General features: G+C 35.7%; 2 protein-coding genes across 3 annotated transcripts; one reads left to right on the forward strand and one right to left on the reverse strand.

Moving 5' to 3' along the window:
• The first annotated feature begins 6,385 nt into the window (after positions 1–6,385).
• On the forward strand, positions 6,386–16,506 carry cd86 (CD86 molecule). 2 transcript variants are annotated; one of them, XM_088639217.1, is made up of 8 exons: positions 6,386–7,151; positions 8,966–8,988; positions 10,041–10,087; positions 11,210–11,521; positions 11,975–12,265; positions 12,963–13,091; positions 15,020–15,053; positions 15,388–16,506. In XM_088639217.1, exons 1-8 carry the CDS (start codon positions 7,137–7,139, stop codon positions 15,425–15,427), a joined length of 891 nt encoding a protein of 296 aa, XP_088495343.1. In that variant the 5' UTR covers positions 6,386–7,136; the 3' UTR covers positions 15,428–16,506. The 2 variants fall into 2 exon arrangements, with proteins under 2 accessions (XP_088495343.1, XP_088495344.1); XM_088639218.1 differs by lacking the exons at positions 8,966–8,988; positions 10,041–10,087 and having other exon boundaries at positions 6,387–7,151.
• A 758-nt stretch (positions 16,507–17,264) lies between these two features.
• fzd4 (frizzled class receptor 4) lies at positions 17,265–22,053 on the reverse strand. Its single transcript, XM_088639215.1, has 2 exons — positions 21,480–22,053; positions 17,265–20,112 (listed from the first exon to the last, which is right to left on the reverse strand). The coding sequence occupies exons 1-2, from the start codon at positions 21,732–21,734 to the stop codon at positions 18,781–18,783; spliced, it is 1,587 nt and encodes a 528-aa protein (XP_088495341.1). The 5' UTR covers positions 21,735–22,053; the 3' UTR covers positions 17,265–18,780.
• Between the last annotated feature and the right edge of the window lie 396 nt (positions 22,054–22,449).

Raw genomic sequence — 22,449 nt, forward strand, 5'->3', positions numbered from 1 at the left:
TACAATTTAGATGGCTGAGCACTTTGGGTGTTCAAAGTTTGTCTTCCAAGTCACATCTGCAAGCCAAGCTTGCCACTTTTAATACTGTTCCAGAATGAAAACCTTGATGTTTTATTGCCAAAAAGAAGCTCCCACTGTTCATTTTTGCCAAAGCCTCCTCTTGCAAGGGGTTTCCGTTTGCAAAAAAAAGCACGAGACAGCTAAATAGCAAGAACACTCATTTCTTGTGCTGCATTTATGAATTCAACATTTCAAAACGAAGATAAAAAAACACAGTGAGTGAAAATCATTAAGGGTGCTTGATCTTAGACCAGGCAGAGGTATAGAATCAGACATCAGTTGTCCGAATAGCTCATGTCACTGGCTGACTGATGGGGATTCCCTAAATCTGTCCTAAGCCAAAAAATGTTGTATTTGATGTCTTATTTGAAAAAAAACATAAAATACTAATTCCTCGTCAAGTACTAATTCTTCAATGTGTGTGATTTAATTATAAGGGATGGAATAAAAACCAATTATTTGTTTCAATATTCAAAAATTGTTTTAAATAAACCAAAGAAATGTTTGAAAATATTTGACAGACTGTACCCTAGGTGATTCCATGAATCTGCACACACAAAATACCTCCACAACGATGGTGAAATATAGTGGCTTTTTTAAGTCTTGTAAAAAAGAAAAATCACTGAAAAACCCCATCCGCCATTGTGCACACCATTTGACCAAACACAACTAAAGACACCTACTGTATGTGAGCACCAAAACAGTCAATTGTTGACTACAATCTAGCCAATTAAAAAATGAATGCCCATTTATTTACAATAATTAGAGGCTGTTTGGCAGTCACTAGGGGCAGTGTTATAACTTTCCATAAGCACACGTACAGTACAGTAAATGAACTTCAGCACTCTTTATTGCAATTTAATGAACAGTAAGCCATACATTCTCTGCCGGCAGCACAGTCTATTTGCTTACACTCAGTTCACTAGCAAGAAAGGCAGACAACCGGCTGTTCCGGTTCTGAGGTCTGACAACCTTTGACCTTTAGGTTACTACAATGTACAGCAACTATAACAGATAGGTCACCTGTAATTGAAGTCTCTTCTTAGGCCCAGTTGCCACAATGTATTAAAATATATTTTAGTCTATTATTAAGAAACAACAAAAATTAAATTCTAATGATTTGTCTAATTATCTTCCTAGTAAGTAGCCACCCAGGAGATCTGTAATGCTTCCCAGAACATGTCAGATACCTGATACTAAGTTTAGCATTCCACAAATAAACTAAGTATATACAGTTTATTAGTATTTAATACTATTAATTGCCAGCGATACAGTCTTGCTAACTCATTTGGTTAGCGTATGGGCACCTATATTACTGTACAAAATTAACTGTGCCAAAGCATGTTATCTTGTATTCGGCACACAAAGGGAGAAATGAGTGACAAAAGAAATAATGATGAAACGTTAGCTCGAAAAACCAAAAAGGTTAAGATATTAAAATAATTATTTAAAGTATGTTTTCATAAGCCTACTTTTATTTATTTTAAGAAAAGGGTGCAGTCTGTAGCAACAGCCAGTAAATTTTAAATACAGATAAGAAATGTTGCAGTGAATGTAGACAGTTTTACAACAGGCTCATAACGACTTTATGCTTTTTTCTTTTACATAATGGCTTTGTATATCAGAGGTGGCAACCCTAGTGTCAAGTCTTGCATTTACCTAATGGTAATGGAAGCGTTACAACTGAGAAGCAGAATTTTGAATCCCAAAAATCAGACACAGGAATAAATATGACTTCCAAGTTGAAAATTTGACAAATACAACTGTAAGCAACACATCGTGAAAGTTTAAAAATGAAAATAAGAGATTTCAAAGAAAAGATCTGATAATGCATTCCAAATTTAAAGAAAATGATTATTTTATAAATTTTTCAACTATTGTTATTAAAATAATAAAATAGTACCATTGGTGTACAATGAAAAGAGTTACAAGTGCAACTCAGCTGTTGTTTTATAGCACACAGTATATTGTATTTATTTCTGTAGAATTTTTCAGTTTGGTAGTAAGTTGCTTTTATTTTATTCAAATGTATTTTGCTTTAAAAAGCCTAAGCCTCCTGAAGGAAGGGAGGAGGCATATAATTGTTGTAATGTCAAAATATTCTGGTAAATGTGTGAATTCATTATTCCATTCCCACGATCATGGACAAAAAAAAGGACAAAAGCCACAAACATCTACCACCAAATTTAACTCAGGGCATCGTGTACTTTCCAAGTTCAAAACGCACAACCTTTTCAGTACCAAATATAACATTGGCATAAAGCTCAATATTTTCTCTTACTATAAAACACAGTCTCAACTATCATTAAAATAGTTTAGAATATACATAGTCTCTTCTAACATAGAGCCTTTAGAATAAGATTTAGATCCGTGTTTCAAAATAAATGTTTCAGAACAGCTTCATTGTACTTTTAATGCTTAGTATTTAGCGATTTTTCATGGGTTGCATGTGTAGTGAACTAACACATGCAAATATTTCAAAGATAATTGCTCAGATTAAATCTAATTTAAATATAGAGCATTTTGAGTGATGAAAGTTTGGTTCTTAACGGCATGGGACAAATCATTTAGTTTAATTCATCATTCGTCACCAACTAAGAGCAGATTTGTCCCCAGGTGTTTTGAGAACTCGCTTAACACATAGTTAAATTGTAACACCATTTGCCATTCTTGTGCTAACCACCCAGACAACATTTTGTATTTGCAAAGACATAAGAAGATGAAATGCAGTAATAAAATGCAATGTTTTTTAAAGTGGCATTAATAAGCTTACTAATAGCAATACAAGTATGCATGGGTGCCACGTATGTACAGTAAAAAATGATGGTGGTGCATACTGTATCCTTTTACAATGAGATATACGCATCTTACAAAAATAGAAGTAGTGCCAAAAGTAAGTGACTGTATGCAAAAGGCCATAGAGGTTAAGGTGCTCACAGTGTTTCATGCACTAAAAGCACACCGGGATTCATTTTGATTTGTCTAAAAAAAACAAGGAAAACAGATGGATCTAGCAGTTGCCATAGAATCCCAACTTTCCTATTCACTCTCAACTAGACCTTCACCACCTACGCTTCAGATTATGAGAATCTGACTTCATAGATACTGTGTTATTTAAGTAAAAAAGATTAATCTTTGTTTTAGTAGCACACTTTTATGGAAATTAATCTAAAATTATGGGATTTTCTGTATTTTTCTAACTGCCCAAATGATTTATAATATATATGCAGACGTTGAGATTATAAAAAGGGAGCAAAGCTCCTTCAACAATGCATACTGGAAAGCCCTTAAAAATCAGTTTATAAAAATCATATTCTTAGACTAACTTACTGTAAATGAACCTTTCATTTAGAACATTGCAGTGACCTAAGCACAACTCCTACACATGTATTTACTTTATGCTCAAACTTCCTAACAGAGGGATTTCCAAGAGAATTTTAACTGGTTATTTTTTTCTACAATTTTTTCAAGTTCTTAAACAGCCGTTCTGGAGTCTAGTATCACTTCATCTGTCAGCGCAGGCAAGGTACTTTAGTTAGTATGTTGCTTGTGGCTGGATGAACTTATCTGCTAGTTGAAGGAAGGACTTTGTGAAAAAAATCTGGAAGTAACTTGAGTTAGAGGAAAAGCAAAACCGCACACGATACTTATCTGAGCAAACTCAAAAATGTTAATGTTTCAGAGCCAATTCTATGCAACTGTAACTTAAGAGGCAATGATTTATATTGTTTGTGTTACTGAGATAGTATTGTACTGTATATATTTGGCAGCAAAAAAGAAAAGTACATAAAAAATTTTCTTGTGAGGAATATGATATGTGCCTTAAAGTGAAAATCGAAAGGACTACACCATGCGTGAATGCCAATATTGAAATTTTGTACTCTTTTGAACTACGCATGATGTTCTGTAAAAATGTTTTATATGCTTGTTATTGGTGTGTAAATACACACAGCTCAGTTGTGTTCCTGATGTGAATGAGACTGGTTAAGTGTGGGTGACATGGAATCCTGAATAGAAGGGTGACAAATGTTTTATATTTGTAGTTCAATTAGTAAAATGGTACACATACACATCAGAAATTCAAAATTTCAAAATCCCCAGCACTCCCTTTTTTCTAAGAGACAAACAGGGAGAGTTAACCCTGACAACCAAAATAGTCAAGTACCAGTGCTTACTAATGACTGTCACAGGAGTCGGTACTCACACTAAGCCTTTTCAGCATTTACAATGAATCACATCCCAGAAATGTAACTAATTTTGCATTGCAGTACTGACACAGGCAGCCACATTAGAAGAAGCAAGTAGGACACTCACAAGTGACATGGACCTACTGTACCATAATGTTGATTTTGGGCCTGGCACCTTTACCCCAAATTCCATAACATAATTGTGACTGCATTTTGTAAACAAACATGCCAATATATGGTTTAATGTTTCATCTGGGGAAATGCCTTTATTATGAACCCCATCAAAATACTTAGGAGTCAACTTGGATGGGACTCATATAGTGTATTGGCCCAGTCTAAGTAACATCAAGTAACATCAGAAAAAATCTAATGGTTCTCTCTTGCAGAATACCTATCTGCTTTATAATCTGGCAAATAAAGATTATACACATGCTGCTTAAAGCATGAGGTTACTATTATGTCCATTCCAATTCTGGGCCATGTGAGATGGAAACATTCATGAACAGACCCAACTTCACTGTCCACAATAATGGCGAGCCTACAACAAATTGCTGACATCCCCTGATTGCAAATGTATAGCCTTCAAGAGAATATGCACAAGGCATGAGCGATAAGGCTACTTTCTTCAAAAGTGGAAGATGAGTAATGTTCTGGAGGCTCCTCCTGTTTCTGCTTGACATACTGTATTAGGTGACCATTGAACGGATTTATAATCTGGAAATTGGTGATTGGCAGCACTCATTAAGCACCAGCATCCCCACTACATGGTAGATCAGGTAGAGAGGATAGAAATTAAGGGGAATCTTTAGAAACGCTAGACTGTGTAAACTCAAATGGAAATTTAGCCAGATCATTTCATATTTAGTAGATGAATTTAAGACCTCATTTTAAGGTCCAAAAGATGCCATCTCCTATTGTCACATTCCAGTATGTGGGCTTTGGCTTGGAATTTCTGCTCTTCAAGAATTTATGCCAACTATTGTTCCACCAGTACCACTTACCCAGTAACCTGGCTGTCTTCAGAGGTCTCCTATCTCAGTACTGCCCAGGCCCAAACTGTCTTGACTTTTCTGTGCAGTTTACCTATGAGTTTCAGAGTCAAGTTTCAAGGTCTTACAGCTGAATTACTGTACTCTGAGACAGTGCATGATCTTGCACTAGTCTTTTTGCAGGACTTTTTTAGAGCAATATACATTCCTACACATAATTTGAGGTTCAGCTGGTTATCTCTACTGTAAGTATATCAAGACAAGACTTTGTGTTATGTGGACGTTTTTCAGTGAAGCCATGTTCCTTTATAGGACTGTAGACTCTTAAGTCTACACGCCCCACGTTGGGTGTGCTTGTTTACTTTTACGTGTAGCATTGGGGGTTCAGTGGTAGAATTCTCACCTGCCATGCAGGAGGCCCAGCTTTGATTCCCGTCCAATACAGACCTGAATATTTTTTCATGGCGGAGCGGTGGCACTGTGGCTAAGAATCTGTGCCTGTGGCTGGAAGGTTGCCAGTTCAAATCCCGCGGCCAGAGGAGGAGTCCTACTCCGTTAGGCCCCTGAGCAAAGCCCTTAACCCCAACTACTCCAGGGGCACTGTACAATGGCTGATCCTGCGCTCGGAGCCCAAGCTTCTCTCCCTGTCTGTGTGTCTGTCTCATGGAGAGCAAGCTGGGGTATGCGAAAAGATGAATTCCTAATGCAAGAAATTGTATATGGCTAATAAAGTGATCTCATCTAATCTTATTTTAGGACAGACAAATATGATAATTAGGATGACCAAAAGTATTAGGTTATTTACTAGCCACTTGTGCAAACTAGTAATGAGATGAGGTTGGAGAATATAACAGTAGAACCATGTGAACATTTAAAGTCACTAAAAATGACAGGAATGGAAGAAAAGTCATAGAGCCACATAAAAAGAAATGCAATCCCATTCATGGTATCATGGTAAATCATGATAGATTGAAAGAGAGCTTGTTGGAAATGCTCTGGCCTACAGAGCTACCCAAAAATGCTGCCAAATTTACAGGTGCCATTGTACAAGCAATATGTAGGTGTAAGAGCTCTGGTGGCAAGACATAGCAAAACTGGCAATGATGCAGCAAAGACATACGGTACACCACCAACAGGAAGCAGCCGTCATTAACCCCACAAATGACACTCCTGGAGAGTCGGATGGAAAACATTATTAATCTACAGCTCACAGGTGCCGAGTCGCCGAGTCGCCTGGGTGTTGGAATCTTGTAAGGATACAGCCAAGGATTTTGTTTTTCCCCTGAGACATGTTCTGGGAGCTAGCAACCCTGCACTCTTCAGGAAGAGGATGGAAAATAATGTACTGAGATACCAGTTTGTTTAATATATGACTCTAGATTTAGTTAAATTTGATTTTTTTGTGTGGTGCTAAGATTAATATGACAAAGTTGAAACCAATTTGGGACTGGCGAACATTCAAGTAGAAGTAAATATTGGATGATTTCAATTTTATAATAAATACAAAAGGCTTATTTTTTAAAATAATTCCATCTTTCAAACAAGGGGTACTCAACTTTCAAGACCTCCAGATCCATTCTATTGCAGAATTTGCTATCCTCTGCACCTTACTTAATTTACCAAGTTACCAAGACGGAGCTGATATATACATAATACTGTAATAGATAAGGTGTTTATTGTATTCTGGTTTAAACTGAAAGTATATCACTTACTGGGTTATCTCACTTCCTCCTGAATTAACTGAAAAAGTCCCCTCAGACAAACTTCATAAACACAGTCATACTATAGTCGTTCTTGATGTGAAAAGACATTTCAAAAACGATAGTCCAAAACTAAATGCCTGGGGCAGCCAAGGAAATGACAAATCTCTGGCTTCTGAAGGAACGATTAAAGAAGTGAAATGAACAACAAAAAAGTAAGTGTTCCTTGTGTTTTTATCACTCTTGGTCCCGTCTTTTGCCTTTAAAAGGCAACAGTACACCCTAAAACAAAAGAAAGAGAGCAAACCTGTAAATGGCAGATGGGTTGGAACAGGTGCTTGAAATCACAGGAATTACATTTGCCGTGCTGTGTTTTTAAGATGAATACGTAATCCTTAGATTATATTTTATTGTCTATGAGGAAAATCACATTAAAATATCTTAAATTGTTTTTTTTGTGATTCCTGTGGAAAAGGAGTTCCTCAGGAAATTCTGAATATCTATTCTGAAAGTGAAGTCAGTTGAAATACGTTTTCTTATACAAATTAATTTACAATTTATATTTACTATTTCAGTCTGTCTTTTTGTGAGTGTTTTGTTTCTATGTGATTGTTATGAAATAGCAGTTTAATGTGGATGCTTTGTTAAGTTTCTGCTATGTTACATATTATTAATACAGATTATTTGTACAGTTTTAAAGGAAATATTGATTTACTTTTCTGAGGTATAACATCTTCTAATGAGTACTAGAAGATGTGTTTTAATATTCTTATCTTCCTATTTCATGAGTGGTGGTGAATATATACAGTATAACAACATACAATCAGTAGAAATCAATAATAATGTGAGTGACACGAATAATGAAATAATGAAATTAGAATACAACACATCAAATCAAGGCAAGAACAAGACAAAAGCAGAAACACAACAGATAAACAAAAATTATTAGTATAATTTAAACAGAATTAAAACCTGGTGTTTCAAAATGAGATTGAAGACAGAATTTTGAAAGTGCTGACTGACTTACAAGATAAAATATTTTCTGGAAGATTAGTACACCATTTTGACAAACAAAACAGAAAGTATAATATCCTATGATTCAGGGCTTCATTTTTGGAACTAAAAGAAGGTAAATTTCAGGTGTATAGCAAGTTATCAGCGCACATACAGAAGGTAAGAGCTTGACCATTGTAGTAATAAGCCATTAAACCTGTAAAGGCTTTATGGTGTTTAAGCTTAGTTTTACATAGACATATTATGCAAATAAGCAATTGTTTGTGGATTTTGTTTTCTAAACGACACATTGTCTGGGAACAATTACGCTATGCAACTCACTTTTGTTCACATGTGGAAAACCTACAGTACGTGTTATCAATGATATGATCAATCTGGAGTAGGACTACATCAAAAGCAATATAACTTCTCCCCAATACATCAGAGTTCTTAGAAATGAACTTCTAACTGTCTGTTAGTTGTGAAATCCACAAGAATGAATAATATATTAAATCTAATTTAGTGATACACCTTTAAATCATCCAGCAGTTATAGTAAGGGATAACAGGACATTTACTGGTAAACTAATTCCCCGTTATGACTGGATATGCAAAATATTTTTTACACATAACTGTCTGTGTAGGGAAAACAAGTCCATTGTAGTAAATGGTGTTGTAAATGATGTGATACACATTGTAGTAGACTGCATATGTGCTATTTCCATTGTTTTATCCAATTTATATCATAGCAGGCAGTCTATCATTCTGGATTAAAGAATAACAGTTTTATTTGTGGGAAAGCTTAATGCCTATAATCATTGCTTTTACCAAAAGAAGAAGGGTGAGTTGGCACTCATTTTAATAATAGTTTTGGTTTCATTAAAAATGCATAAAAGGGAATTTCCTAGTCAAATATTTTAGATTTTTTAGGTATAATCATGAAGATGATAAATGAGTAAAATAATTATGTTATGGTAATTAAGTGTATCACATGGTCACATTTATAAATTATATTTACATGAATTTATATTTTTCAGGACTCCACGATTTTCTATTTTCTGTAAGTAAATGTTATTTTTTTTCATTACAGTATTTTGCTATAAAATATGTAAACATTGCCACCCAGTAAACCAAACTCAGTTTAGCTCCATTCCGATGTTTAAATCTAAAGCTTTTTTGAAGCTCCGCTTAAAAAAACTACATAATCATAATTATCTGTATCACAGATATAAATCTAAGATTAACTGAAAATGAATAGACCTTTCATAACAGAAAATATCAATCAGGAATGTAAAGTTTAATGAAAACACAGAATATCACACAAGAACATCATGAATATTTATTTTCATTATCAATTGAGCCTACATAAAACCTTTGTTTCCTAAGTAAGTAACTAATTACTTACGACACTTGTGAAAGTCAGTATTTTTGGTGGGTGCATGTGAGTCTTTAATATAAAATCCATTCTTCTTTATGGAAGTGAAAATCATAGGATTATTATTTAATGATGATATACGAGCCAGTACTCACGAAGGGTTTAATACAAGTCTGATATAGAATTGGAATAAAACACAAAAAGGTCAATGCAGTACATCACATCACACCACTATGGTTTATTTTATAGTAAGTCCTTCTTCATTAATTTTACAGGTTATTTCTAGCCTTTGTACCACACTTAACAATAGCAAATAATTAATTGCTAAAAGTACATTCTGATGTAAAATATTAAATTATGAAAGAATTTCTACATTTTCTATACGGAGAAGGGAATGGCACATGTTTGATTCTGTTCTGAAGTAAGAGTTAAAACACTGAACCACGTGCTGATCATGCTTATAAACGTAATTTGTGGTGGCTTTAGGATTACCAGATATTTCTTCATTCCATCTAGCAATGGAAATCTTCTGTTAAGTACAGCAATTTGTTTTTCCCGATTGGCAGATAGGTCTAAATTTTGGATTTATCCACGCTTTAGGCTTACTATATACAGAGCAAACTCTTTTAATCTATTTCTTTCATAGCCTTAATTTCTTTTAACGTAAGTTATTAGTAGAAATTAGTGTACTTGTTATCCAGTAATTTACAGCTAATCATTATTATGTTTCTTCCTAGGTGTATATTTATATACCTGATACCTCTGTTACAGTCAATAAGCTCAGGTAAAACAAAAAATTACTTCTGGCACTCTCTTAAAACTCTCAAGATACACACAAAGCCTAATACTGTATGTCACATAGCCCAAGATATAATAACTGTTGGCACAAGTTTGTGAAGCCTTTTTTTTCTGAACGGTATGAATAGAATGTGTTAACAATACAATTTCTCATCAGATCCTATACAATAATTCTATACATTCAAACATGAAATACTTAGGAAGGATCAGAAACAATCCAGAGAAAGTAATGCTTTAGTCATATGTCCTGCATGTGTATGTTAACAAGACATCCAACCATGCCAAATAACAGAGTCCATGCCAAATTTTTAAACTAAAAACAGTTAATTTTCACTAAATGTGGTGAGTCATATTTCGTAAAGATAGGCATTTATTTGTATGTAAAAAGGACAATAGTAAACCAACAGCAGAAACACAGAAGTGAAAAAGGGAACCTGACAGCACCAAAGGATAGTCTCCCCTTCAACCCCCTCCCACTCCAGGCCCAAATAAAATCGAAATTTGTTTTCCTTTCGTCATGCAATAGACATCATCACTTTAATGAATAACTCCCACCCACGCAGCCTCCCACACACAATCCACCCACCATACAGTAGCCTCAGTGTGTCTGCTATACTGTACATACCCATGTTCATGTGGCAGGAACAACAGTCCAGTTCCCCTCCTCAAGTCCATCTTCAAAAGGTCACCCTTTTAAATGAAACTGCAGTTCTTTTTTTTAATTTTCAATATGCAATCAAGGTGAATAACTTCAGTTTTTTCATCAATTTTCCATTATTCGGAAACATACAGTAAAAGGTTTAGTTTTTTCCTAAATTATTACACGATATAAACACAATTCCCTCAAATTTCAAGAAACTTCCTGATGGACAATAGATACACACAAAGGCTTGGAATGGTGTTGACATTACCAAAAGCTGCACACATTCTATAGGTGTGATTTTCACAGAGGTGTTATTTTTAAGGTACCACAGCCATATTGCTATAGAAATGTTAACGCTTTCAGTCACACTGAACTGCTCTTTGTATTGCAGTAAGTATTGCCTTTGTGTTTCTGAGTCTTTTTCCTTTTGAATGAACAAAACCACTTTTTCAAAATGTATTCCAGATAAGATCATGGCATATGTTGGCGGAAATATTGATTTACCATGCACTTCCCAGAAGAATGGTAGTGAAATTAAATTTTTATACATGCAAAAGTATGCGAACGAAGATCCCCTCTTTGTTAATGGAATCCATAAAGAAAGAAGCACTAAAGAACAAATAAGTCCAGTCTTCAGGAATCGCACATCCCTAAATGAATTTAGCAAAACTGTTAATCTGTGGGACATAAGGATTACAGATGAAGGAATGTATGACTGCATTATTATGTATTATCCAGATGTCCAAGTGTCATCCAAGTTTTGGTTGACAGTACTTGGTAAGTACAGTATACCATTGAATGTCTTAGCATTGAATTTCTTCCTTGTATCCATGCCACTTTCTTCAATACTTTTAGCTTTATAAGCTCTTTGATGCATTTTCTGTTCTTGTTAAATACATCTATTTTATTGTAGATATCTACAGTACTCTTTTGCTTGAAATATCATGGTTGTTGTGGGAAATTGTAATGCAGTAAAGGAAATGTTTTTTCAGTTTAGGCTTGTACATGCTGGATACTGGTGTCTTAATGAAGGAGATCATATTAACACAAAAACAGGCATTTTATTTTCTGTATGTACAAAAATGTGAACTTAACGTACTTAAATGTATTAGTTATTTTGGCATGGTAAGGGAAAGCATTGAAAAATGTCAACATTTTAAAATGTTTGCGTGGACTGATCTGTTTCTTTGCCACACATCAAAAACAGCTCCTTTTTTCTTCTCTCCCCAGTGAACTACAGCACACCAGTGCTGACAGTGCCAATGAACAGCAGTGGGAACAATACAGGTGCTGGCTGTCTCATTGAAATCACTTGCTCTTCATCTGGAGGTTATCCTCAGACAAATATTAAATGGAATCTGCACGGAAATGAATCCTCTTTGGAAAAAGTAAATGAGAGCATCAGGGAGGATCCAGTCACTAGGCTTTTTAACATTTCAAGCACAATATCAGTGAACGCCTCTGGGCCCATCAACGTAAGTTGCTCTGTAGGAGAGGAGACATCACCAGAATACGAAGCCTGTGAGTATTTATGACGATAACGTTACGCCAACATACAGGCTGGGTGCAAGATGATCTTGGCTTTGAGTCTTGAGGGATCAGTAGGTGTCATGTCCAGATCACTGAGGCTTATTTTGGGTAATAAAAAAGGCTCTGTATTTGCAAAACAATAGCTAGGTGGCCAGATTGAAGAATCGTGTACAATCGTGTTTTCATTTATGCATAAACATGTCAAGCATATACTTTTTCCTATCAGTAAAAGGGTTTTAATGGTGACAAGGTGACCCACACTACTGCCTCCAAGCTCCAGGGTCCTGAATTTAATTCCAGCACTTCTATGTGCAGAGTCTGCACATGCCCAGGCTCACTCTGGATTTTACTAAGTATCCTGCTATCCTCCGTCATCCGAAATACATGTAGATTAGGTTTAATTTGCTGCTGCTTGAAACTGTGTCTTTCCAGGTGATGGTTTCAAGGAAATTTTGCTACCCAGTACAATTAGTGATGGCTAAGGGACAGTAGTGAAATACTGTAGAACCAAATGACCATGATGAGCCGTTGGTCTCCTTTCACTTGTGGCAGTTCTGATGTTTCTTTTTAAATGTTCACATTTGAAGTTGTTATAGCCAAGCAAATAAAACTAAATCATATTTTAATAAATCTAAAATCCCAAAACGAAATTCCTGTTTTCCATTTTTTCTTTTTCTTTTTTTTACAGGTATGGTTAAAATACATCCACCAGATCCACCCACAGATGATAACTCCCTGCATATTGCTGTGGCACTTATAGGCCTTTTCGTAATTATACTGATTACTGTGCTAGCAAATAAAATGAAAAACAGACAAGGTAAGCAGAAGAGTCAAGTCATCATAAAAGTGTTTATTCCATCTTTTCCTAGTCACCAAATTACATTTACACAGGTTCCATAATTAATGTAAAAGAAATTCCATCTTCTTTGGAAAATCAGCTGAGCCTACATTCAAAAGGACATCTGTTAAACAGCATGACTCTTTACTCTGTTTTTCAATATTTTGGCAAATTCTAGACCCTCCCCAGTGAACCCTCTTAACAGTCTTGTACAAACAGCCCTGAAAACATAATATCAGAGTTATCACCTAACGTCCTGCCCCTTCATCCTTCTGTGTTCTTTATTCATTTATTCCTGTGATCTCTACTCCATCATTCTTAATGGCTTTATTTTCTAAAACTTCCAGGTAGAATAGTAAATCCTGAAATATAGTTGGTCCTCAATAGCTTATTTAGATATAAGATAAATATAATTTTGAATAGAAAGCAAAGTAGACTCAAAGGGGGAGCTGGAATAGAGTGCATTTAAAAAGAAAAAGACAATATTTTGATTGTGGATCTTTTTTTGTGTGTGTGTGGAGAATGACGGAGAGACAATACTGAGGCAAAGGAGTAATTAAAGCACAAATCTCACCAGTCAATCACTGAATAGGTGTGGAAGAGGTGAACCCAGTAATTTTAGCTTCTTATGTCTTTCTAAAGTCTTTGAATCCTTGTAAAGGCAAACAGAGAGGTCTCTGTAATCATAGCTAGTAAAGGTCAAATGGGAAACTATGAGCTTGGAGATCCCTGATATTCACTGCTCTGAAATGTTTCTTGAAACAGTTGCATAGACTCATTATTGTATCACAGGGAGAAAACCATAAATGCCAGGGCATTTTTTTTTGCGAGAGATGCAATAAATGAGATATCAACAGATACACTATTGTTAGTGTCCTTAATGTATGAAGGAAGACCATCAATGAGTCATCTAATGAAGCTGTCAAGAAAGGAGGAAATGTGAGCAATTGTGTAGGTAAAGATTAGCACGATTGGACTTCTTGTGGTGTAGGGTTTATGCATTTTTGGAAAGAGAATTGAGTTAATTGTAGATGTTCAACAATATAATTTATTGTTGATCAAAACGGAGATTATTGTCATTTTTACTATATCGTCAGTGGATGGATCCCATGAACAAGTATACTGTAGTATGTAAGGGGCATAAGATTTCTGCCTTCACATTTGTTGGGCCTATCTCCATCTGTTTAGTCAGCGTTTTAACATCCCCAACCCATTTTCACATCCTTTTTCTTTTCCCAGTCTTACACAGCTTTGGTTTCAAATTGCTGCTCACTCCTTCTTTCTCCTACGAACCACAAAAAGGCCTTACTGTTGAAATGTTACTTTTTCTCCTTTTTATTACTGTTGATGAATGTTTTTGTTCACTTTGCGAGTACAGTGCATTTAGAAATGATAATGCCATGCAGCAGTTTAGAACTCTAAGGAGGAGACTTTACTCTTTTTCACATTGTGATCTTGAAATTTTTAATATAGTCAGGATAGTCAATTAAGGGGGATTTAGATTAAATAATGATTTGTTTCCCTTCCTACCATATCAACAGAACATGAGAAAGATTATAACTAAGAGTAGGCCATTCAAACTAGTTTTCTCAGTTGTTTGCTACTAGCTTTCTGATCCACGTGTGTCATTCAACCATGTCTTGAAGAAATGCAGGCCTCTGCTTCAAGGGTCTGGATAGGTAGCTTGCTTTAGAAACATAGAACCTTTGTACAGATCACATGCCTACACAGACTGTGAAATATATCAATATCCATTATCAATATCTAATTTCATTGTTATAATATGTTATTAGCATTGCTTTTACTTTGCTTTTTGTTTGCCTACAGTCTTCTTCTAAGATATTTAGATTATCACTACTGCTTTAGTCAGATTCAATATTTCATGCATTTGTTTTTGTTTTAAACAGTTCACCTTCAGGAAGGGGATACTCTCAGAAATGAGTAAGTAAACTTATTTTCTATAGTTGTTAATCAAAACTACTATTATCTGTTTTGCACACTTGTGTCCACAAACACACTATACAATATATTTCCCTCAAATATCACTGTTTATTAGAATCAGAGAAAATGGATATTTAAAACTGTTAGTAAGACTGGGATCCCAAAGAATAGCTGTATTTGCTGTGGCTCCTGTAATCTTTTATCTTTTTGTGTTTTTTAGAATTTAGGGGAAAGTACATTATGGAAAACTTAATCTGTGTTTCTGTGTCAGGATGGACTCAAGATACTATAGTGGGTCTGAAACTCTAAATTAATCTCTTCTTTTCTCTTACAGACATGAGAGTATTGTTCTTACTGGAATAGTGGAAACCTGAAACTCTGTGCATTTACCATATGGCAGCTTGATACTTATAATTTTAAGAAATTGACACTTTTTTGGAAAAGTGATTGTGATTGTTATATTTTTTACCATAGGTAAAAACCGAAGAGAAACAAGCAGTTTTTTTTACCTCAAGCAAAACTAATGCTTACCTCTCTGCTTATGATATGATAAGTGGAATACTGACACTTACTGAAGAATGATGTTTTTTGTGGTATACAAAGGGAGAATACAAAAAAGATTCACAATGTGCCGTTTGCAACAATGAGGACATGAGTGTGAAAACAAAAGTATCATTTAGTCTTCCCATTTTGTAAATTCAAGGTTCTCAAGAGTTCATGTTTATTCAACATGGTGTAATATTTCAACCAATTTATGCAAATTTCCTATTGGAAATAATGTATTATTCTTGTGAAGGATATGCCAGTTTTTAAGTTTATATGCTAGCTAGATTTTATCTTTTCTGCTGGCACTCTGCACTTTTTTAACGTCAAACGAACAGGTTGTTTCCTTTGATAGAATTTAGTAGGTTTTATGTTCTCAAATGTTCTGAATTTTGTCTAACAATCCTAATTTTCTTTTTCTGTTTTCAATTGTACTAACAGTTTAAAATGCAAGTGTATTATAACTTATGACAATTCTACAGATTTTCTTCAGTGTTTTCATTAAATTTCTCAAAGGGATTTCAAAACATTTGGCTTTTTATTGTGCTCACAAAAAAGTACCAGAAGAGGGCACCAAATACTTTAATTTTAACAACATTCAGGGATACGAAACTAATCAATGATGCAGTTGTAGCTGCTCACCACATGAGGGAACTGCTTACAAATCTTAAAACATTTATGTTTGAAGAAACTTTCTCCACGTTTCCAGACACCAATTTAAGAATTGCCTTTAGTTGGTATTGTGTCATTTTACTTTACAGGTGGCTAAAAATAATTCAATCTTTGTGGAACAAATACACAGAGATTGAAAATTGTGCCAGAAAGTAGGTTTAATTTCCTGCATTTAAATTTATACTGTAGTTCTTTTCATCCTGTGGGATTTAGCAAATAAAAGGCAAGTTGTACCTTGGTAATATGTTCCAGCCATTATGTGCCATAAATCCATGTTAAAAGGACAATCCTATTTAGAGGTACAGTATGTCTCAAATGTCTGCAAATACTGTTTATAACATTTTAAGTGCTTCTATCCAAATATTTCATGTTCCAGAGAAATGTATGAAAGCTCTAGCTTATATGTCCATAATTACCTTATTAAGACTTGACAATGATACCTTATAATGATTTGAGTGGGTTTTTCTTATCATGTAATAGTAATTACTTGCATTTATTTAGTGCTTTTCAACAAAACAATTCCCTTCCCATTCATCACTGAAGGGCACCACCTACCTGAATGATTCACTGGAGCCATTCTGCACTAGCAGCTCAGAACACAGCAGTTCACTTGGAGACGTGAAGAAATTGCTTCATCACATCTTAATTTCCGCTCCGTTATTCACTCAGCTCAGTTATTCACATAAACTAACATCAGGATTAATCAAAACATCATCTTGCCTACCAAACACAAACTACAAAACCCAGTAAAAATTACAACCCCAAGACTGTGATTGGGTAAAATAGAAATTCAGATATAGTCCCAACTTAGATCTGTCTAGTGTAAGTGTTTCAAATTAACAATGTGACCAAGTTATTGCATTGGTGAATGAATTACACAAGTGAATCAACAAATGTCTAGCAAAGCATATTCAAATTATGATAAATTCAATACATTTATAAATCAATCAGTGTCATAGACTTATTCTGGCAAAAGTGTAAGAAAAGACACAGAGATTAGGAAACCAAAAAGTTTAATTTTCTTTCTTCTGATACAAAAGCATTTTTAAATAACAAACGTGTTTTTACAAAGATAAATTAGAATTTTCATAATATACATTAAAAAACAAGAACCTGTTGTTTTAAAAAATATTTCAAAGTACTATGTGGTGTCCTGGCTGACTTGGCTAGGTACTGCATGTACCCAAATGTTTCTGTTGTGCCTTAAATCTGAGGAAAATAATACACATTCTGAAGAAAAAGAGAAAAGTACTTTGTTTTATACTTTGAATACACTGTCCTACTTTCAGCTTTGAAAAAGTCATTGAAAGTATGTCTTAAATGGACAATTCAAAACTTGGCATCATGTTCTGTTGAGAAAAATTCATTATCTATTATGGTTTTGGTTTGATATAATACATAACTTGTATTTTCGCCCAGTATGTCAAATGATAAACATTCCTTGAGGATAAAGTCAGTACACTGCTTAGATACTGACAACCGATTATTTTCTCCACATCAAGAGAAAATCTTGTGCCGAATAACGAAATGAGTATCAACGAAAAGCTGAAAGATCACATTTTGCATGTGTGTGCCTAAGGATATGAAAGGACTATTCTAAAAAGAAATATGTTGTATAAAATGGCATTTGGGGCCGTTAGACATTACAAGCTTTTAAAGATTAAATGTTAAAGTTCGATGCACATTTCCCAAAACCACAATAGGATTAAAAAAAATGACCACTTATGACCACTGATAAATTGTGATAATTAAATTAAAAGTGCTTAGTCCTCTTTTTTATTATTTCATTTTGCATTTTGGTGAGGGACAAATGTTGGAACTGAACTGGAATCCCTTTCGGAAACTTGTATAATTGCTGCAGTAGACCTAAAAAATACCACAGTTAATAAAGCAGCACAAATATTTAATTGAATCTGACTTTTGTTTGAAGCATAAACCCAGGGTCTGTAGAACAAGCTCTAATAGAATCTCTTTGTAGTGCATTTCAGTGTAGGTACACTCCATATATTTGTATAACATCTGCACTGTTAAACGTCCAGTGTAATTTATTTTAAATGCATATCAAATACATTGTAACTTGCTACATAAATAGGATTCCTTTACTGTTACAGGTATCCACTGTTAAAACCCTGAAAACGTTACTGATGGCCCGCACAGTGCCATTCACAAACATGTAGAAACCAGTCTTTCACAGCCTGATGTGCAGATTAAAAAACTGACAGCACGAAGGAAAAGCCTGTGAAATCTACTCCGATTTTGTCCCCTTACACAAAAAGGGTCAACATCCTCCCTCACAGATTAAGGCTACAATATCATGAGGGGCATCAACTTGGACTTCTACTAGTTGTAGTTTATATAGCATGATATTTTCTTTTTCAGAGCAGTGACCTCTGCATCTTAGTCTTTGTCTTCATTCAACATGAGAGTGGGCCAACCCACGTTTTAACCTAATCAGGCTAAAAGATTGCTTTTTTGAGCCCTATACAAAAGGCTGTCCCTGGCCTCACGGCTTTCACACCACTGTCTCATTTCCCTTTACTGGCTTAATCCAGCTGTCTGCCCTTTTGTCCCGTTTTGTCCTCCCTGAGCTCACCAGCCTGCTGGAGCATTTCTGCCATGTATGCAATGTCTTGGCAGACCAGATCCACATGCCTGAGGTTATGCCCACCAGAAGAGACATGAAAATTTTTAACATCTCCACAGCCATATAGGAGTTCCTTGCAGAGTGTTTGAAGTCACTCCAGCTGGAAATCTCATAGAAGTAGCAAGCTATAACGCAGGTGGCTGGCACTGTGTATAAAACTGAGAACACTCCAATTTTGACCATAAGCCTTTCAAGTTTGTCCGTTTTAGTTCCGTCCTTCTGCAGGTTTGACCTGATTTTGAAGAGAGCTACCAAGCCGGCACCAATGAACAGGGTTCCTATCACAAGGTAGGTGAACAAGGGTGCCACCACAAAACCTGTGAGGGCATCAATGTGTTGGTTCCCAACATAGCACAGCCCAGTCAGATCATCAGCGTCAACCAGCCTCATGATTAAAATGACAATGGTCTTTACAGCTGGGATGGCCCAGGCTGCAATGTGGAAGTAGGAGCTGTGCATCTCAATGGCTTCATGTCCCCACTTCAGACCTGCAGCCAGGAACCATGTAAGAGTGAGGATCACCCACCAGATGGAGCTTGCCATGCCAAAAAAGTACATGAGCAGGAAAACGATGGCGCATCCTGTGTTTTTTAGCCCTTCTTGGATGAGCACTGGTTCTGCAGCCTCCTCAAAATCACAGGATATCCTCTCCCTCCCTACTGTCAGTCTCACAATGTAAGCAATGCTATAAATATTGTAGCACATGCTCAGAAAGATGATAGGTCTCTCTGGGTAGGAGAACCTAGAGGAATCAATGAGGAATGTCAGGACAGTGAAAGTGGTTGACACAAAGCACAAGATGGCCCATGCTGCCATCCAGATATCTGTGAATACCTTGGCCTGCCTTCCGTAGAGGCCAGCATCGTAGCCGCACTTTAAAACGCAGTTCAGGCTCCTTTTCACCCAGACATATTGGTCCGGGTTTGCTCCCAAACTGTGGCATTCCTCCTCCATGGGCTGTAAGGTTTTGATCGTGTGGTAGGGGGGTTCCTCATCTCCGGGGCCCTCCATGCACATGTGGTTTTGGTCATTCTGAGGTGGAAAGTGGCTGCAGTTGAGTGGCTCAGGCCAAACAAAACCAAACTCAGTTAAGACAGGCAAACATTTGCGCTTCACTGAAAGGCACATGCTTCCACAGGGCCCGATGGGGATGTTTACCTTGTCTGTGCACATGGGCACATAGACTGAGCACAAGAAAAACTATAAGAAATGGGAGAGAAAGAAAAGAAAATCAGCATTAAAGTGCACTCAATAGCCCTGTGCAGAAGATTGTTTCATATTATATGAGGTGTGAAGCTTTTTAATTTAGTTAAATACATCACAATGCATTTAATGGGTCGATGTTAATGTAAATTATATAACATTATACACATATAATCTGTCTTGACTAGAGGGAGAACTATACAATTGGAAAGAACATTTTTTTTCTGATTCAGGAAAGGAAAGGAAATTCAAAGCATATGATGCAACAAGAAAATACTGGTTTGATTTTGGGACACTCGAAAACATAAAATAGCATTAATAACAGGCTACTGCCACTTCTGGGCGTATTATTCCTTAATAAAAACTAACTGTAAAAGACATTTGATATTTACAAACTATCTTAAAACAAGCTATATTTGTATCCTTAAGGTTTCAGAAAATAAATTTCAGAAAAAAACTATTCAATACTTCGGGGGGGGGAAACATGAACAAAATGTTTTAGTGCGCACAAGATAAAATATGATAAAATATAAGAAAAAGAAACTGTGCTACAATATGCCCAAACTATTAAACATACTATATATTGAATTTATTTTAAAAATGAAAGGTAATCTGTGAAAGTTCTTTTTCTGAAGAAAGGAAATGTCGGCTTTTCACTGCGGTCATATACAGTACAGTACTTGCACTTGTTTAGCCGTCGTTACAAGTACAGAAGACTATAAAATGTTCACCAAGTTCTATGACTAATACTGTATAGATCTGGACAAGCAGAATGCATAACACGATCAAATGTTTTCAAAAGAACAGTGTTATAAGGTGAATATATATATATGCATCCTATTGAGCTCCTAAAAAGAATAAACCCTAAATATGACCCACCTGCAAGATCTGGTCAGATGATGGAACTGAATGTATTTATTTCTTAGCACAGAAGAAATGGAAAAAATGAATTTGCAACAGTGACTATTCTTATTCAATAGCACTTTTATTTAATATAATCTCCTATTATATCTGGTCACTTTGAGTAAGTACTCTGCTTTATCCAAGCCTTATAAACTCCATTTTCCCATGTGTAAGATATTAAAATTTGAAGGAGTCATTAAGCAAACTTCACTGAGTGTGTTCTGGGCATAAACTGTGTTGCTACCTATAAAATAAAATTATAGTCATATTTATTCTCATAATAAAAAGAATATCTTGATTGTTTAAAATACCCTCTCGTATCTTGTTCTTTGTTGTTTTTGTAAGTTTGAAATGCTGTGCAATAACTGCGGGACAAAGAAAGTTTTCAATTAATTGTCTAGCACAGCTAAAACAGAGACGGTGATGTTAGTATTGCAAACAGATTTTGAGGTCACACCAACCTTTAACTGACTTGAACACCCGTACTGAATAAGGGGAGTAAAGGTAGTCAGTTGAAGTTCCGCGTCAGACTGAAGCACGTTCCCAACTAAATTGGGCATCTTTGTCACATTGTATCCCAAATCCTGGCACATGGAAATCCTGATTGGGTCACACTGTACTTCTTCCTCGTCTCCGAAACCGTGAGCTAATCCCAGCTGGTGGGAAAAGACGATCAAGGAAAACACAACGATATCCAGAATCGAAATCCAACGCATGTTGCCTCGCTACTGTATATCCAATGGGCACAGAAGACTCCAGATGCCAGCTGTTTGCGCCTATCCAAAAATTTTGGAAGATGAGGAGCTTGTGGATTGTAGTAAACACCTTACAGCAGAATGGGCTTGCAAATACTGTGCAATAAAATCTCCTATGTTAAAGTGTTGTAAATGCACTTTCAATTAAAAACAAAACTCTGCACTTGCAAACAAGCAGACTCTTTTCTTCGCTGATGCTTCCCTAGCAAGAGATTTAGCTTATCGACCCTCTTACGAGGTCCCACCGCAAAATTGTGAGTTCTGTTACCTCTCCAGCCGAGTTTGGTAAAGAGGGAGCTCACATTTACTCACCCAGAGAATCTTAGCCAATCAGGGAGCAAGCGATCAAATGTAAGGGCGGTACTTGGGTGGGCTTGAATAAAGTGATTCCCTGTCATACAAGCATGGTAAAGGGAAAAAAAACCATGGGGAACTGACAAGTTGCCTGACACCGCTCTTCAAACTGATTGTAACTAAGTATCATGGACTGTCACATCTCTTTATTGTGATAGATTGGTGTATCTCACCAGGAGTCTCGTTAGTAAAAGAGCCCTTAAAGTCACTGATAATCTTTTAATGTGTCTGTTCACAGTGCATTACTCAGAAATATATAATCTTCCAATATTTGTTCACATACGTAAATGTCTTGTTTAAGCATGATTTATTCTTTTAAAAT

This window comes from Lepisosteus platostomus, chromosome 7, assembly GCF_059453375.1.
Source record: "Lepisosteus platostomus isolate fLepPlt1 chromosome 7, fLepPlt1.hap1, whole genome shotgun sequence".
In the NCBI taxonomy this organism is placed as follows: Eukaryota; Metazoa; Chordata; class Actinopteri; order Semionotiformes; family Lepisosteidae; genus Lepisosteus; species Lepisosteus platostomus.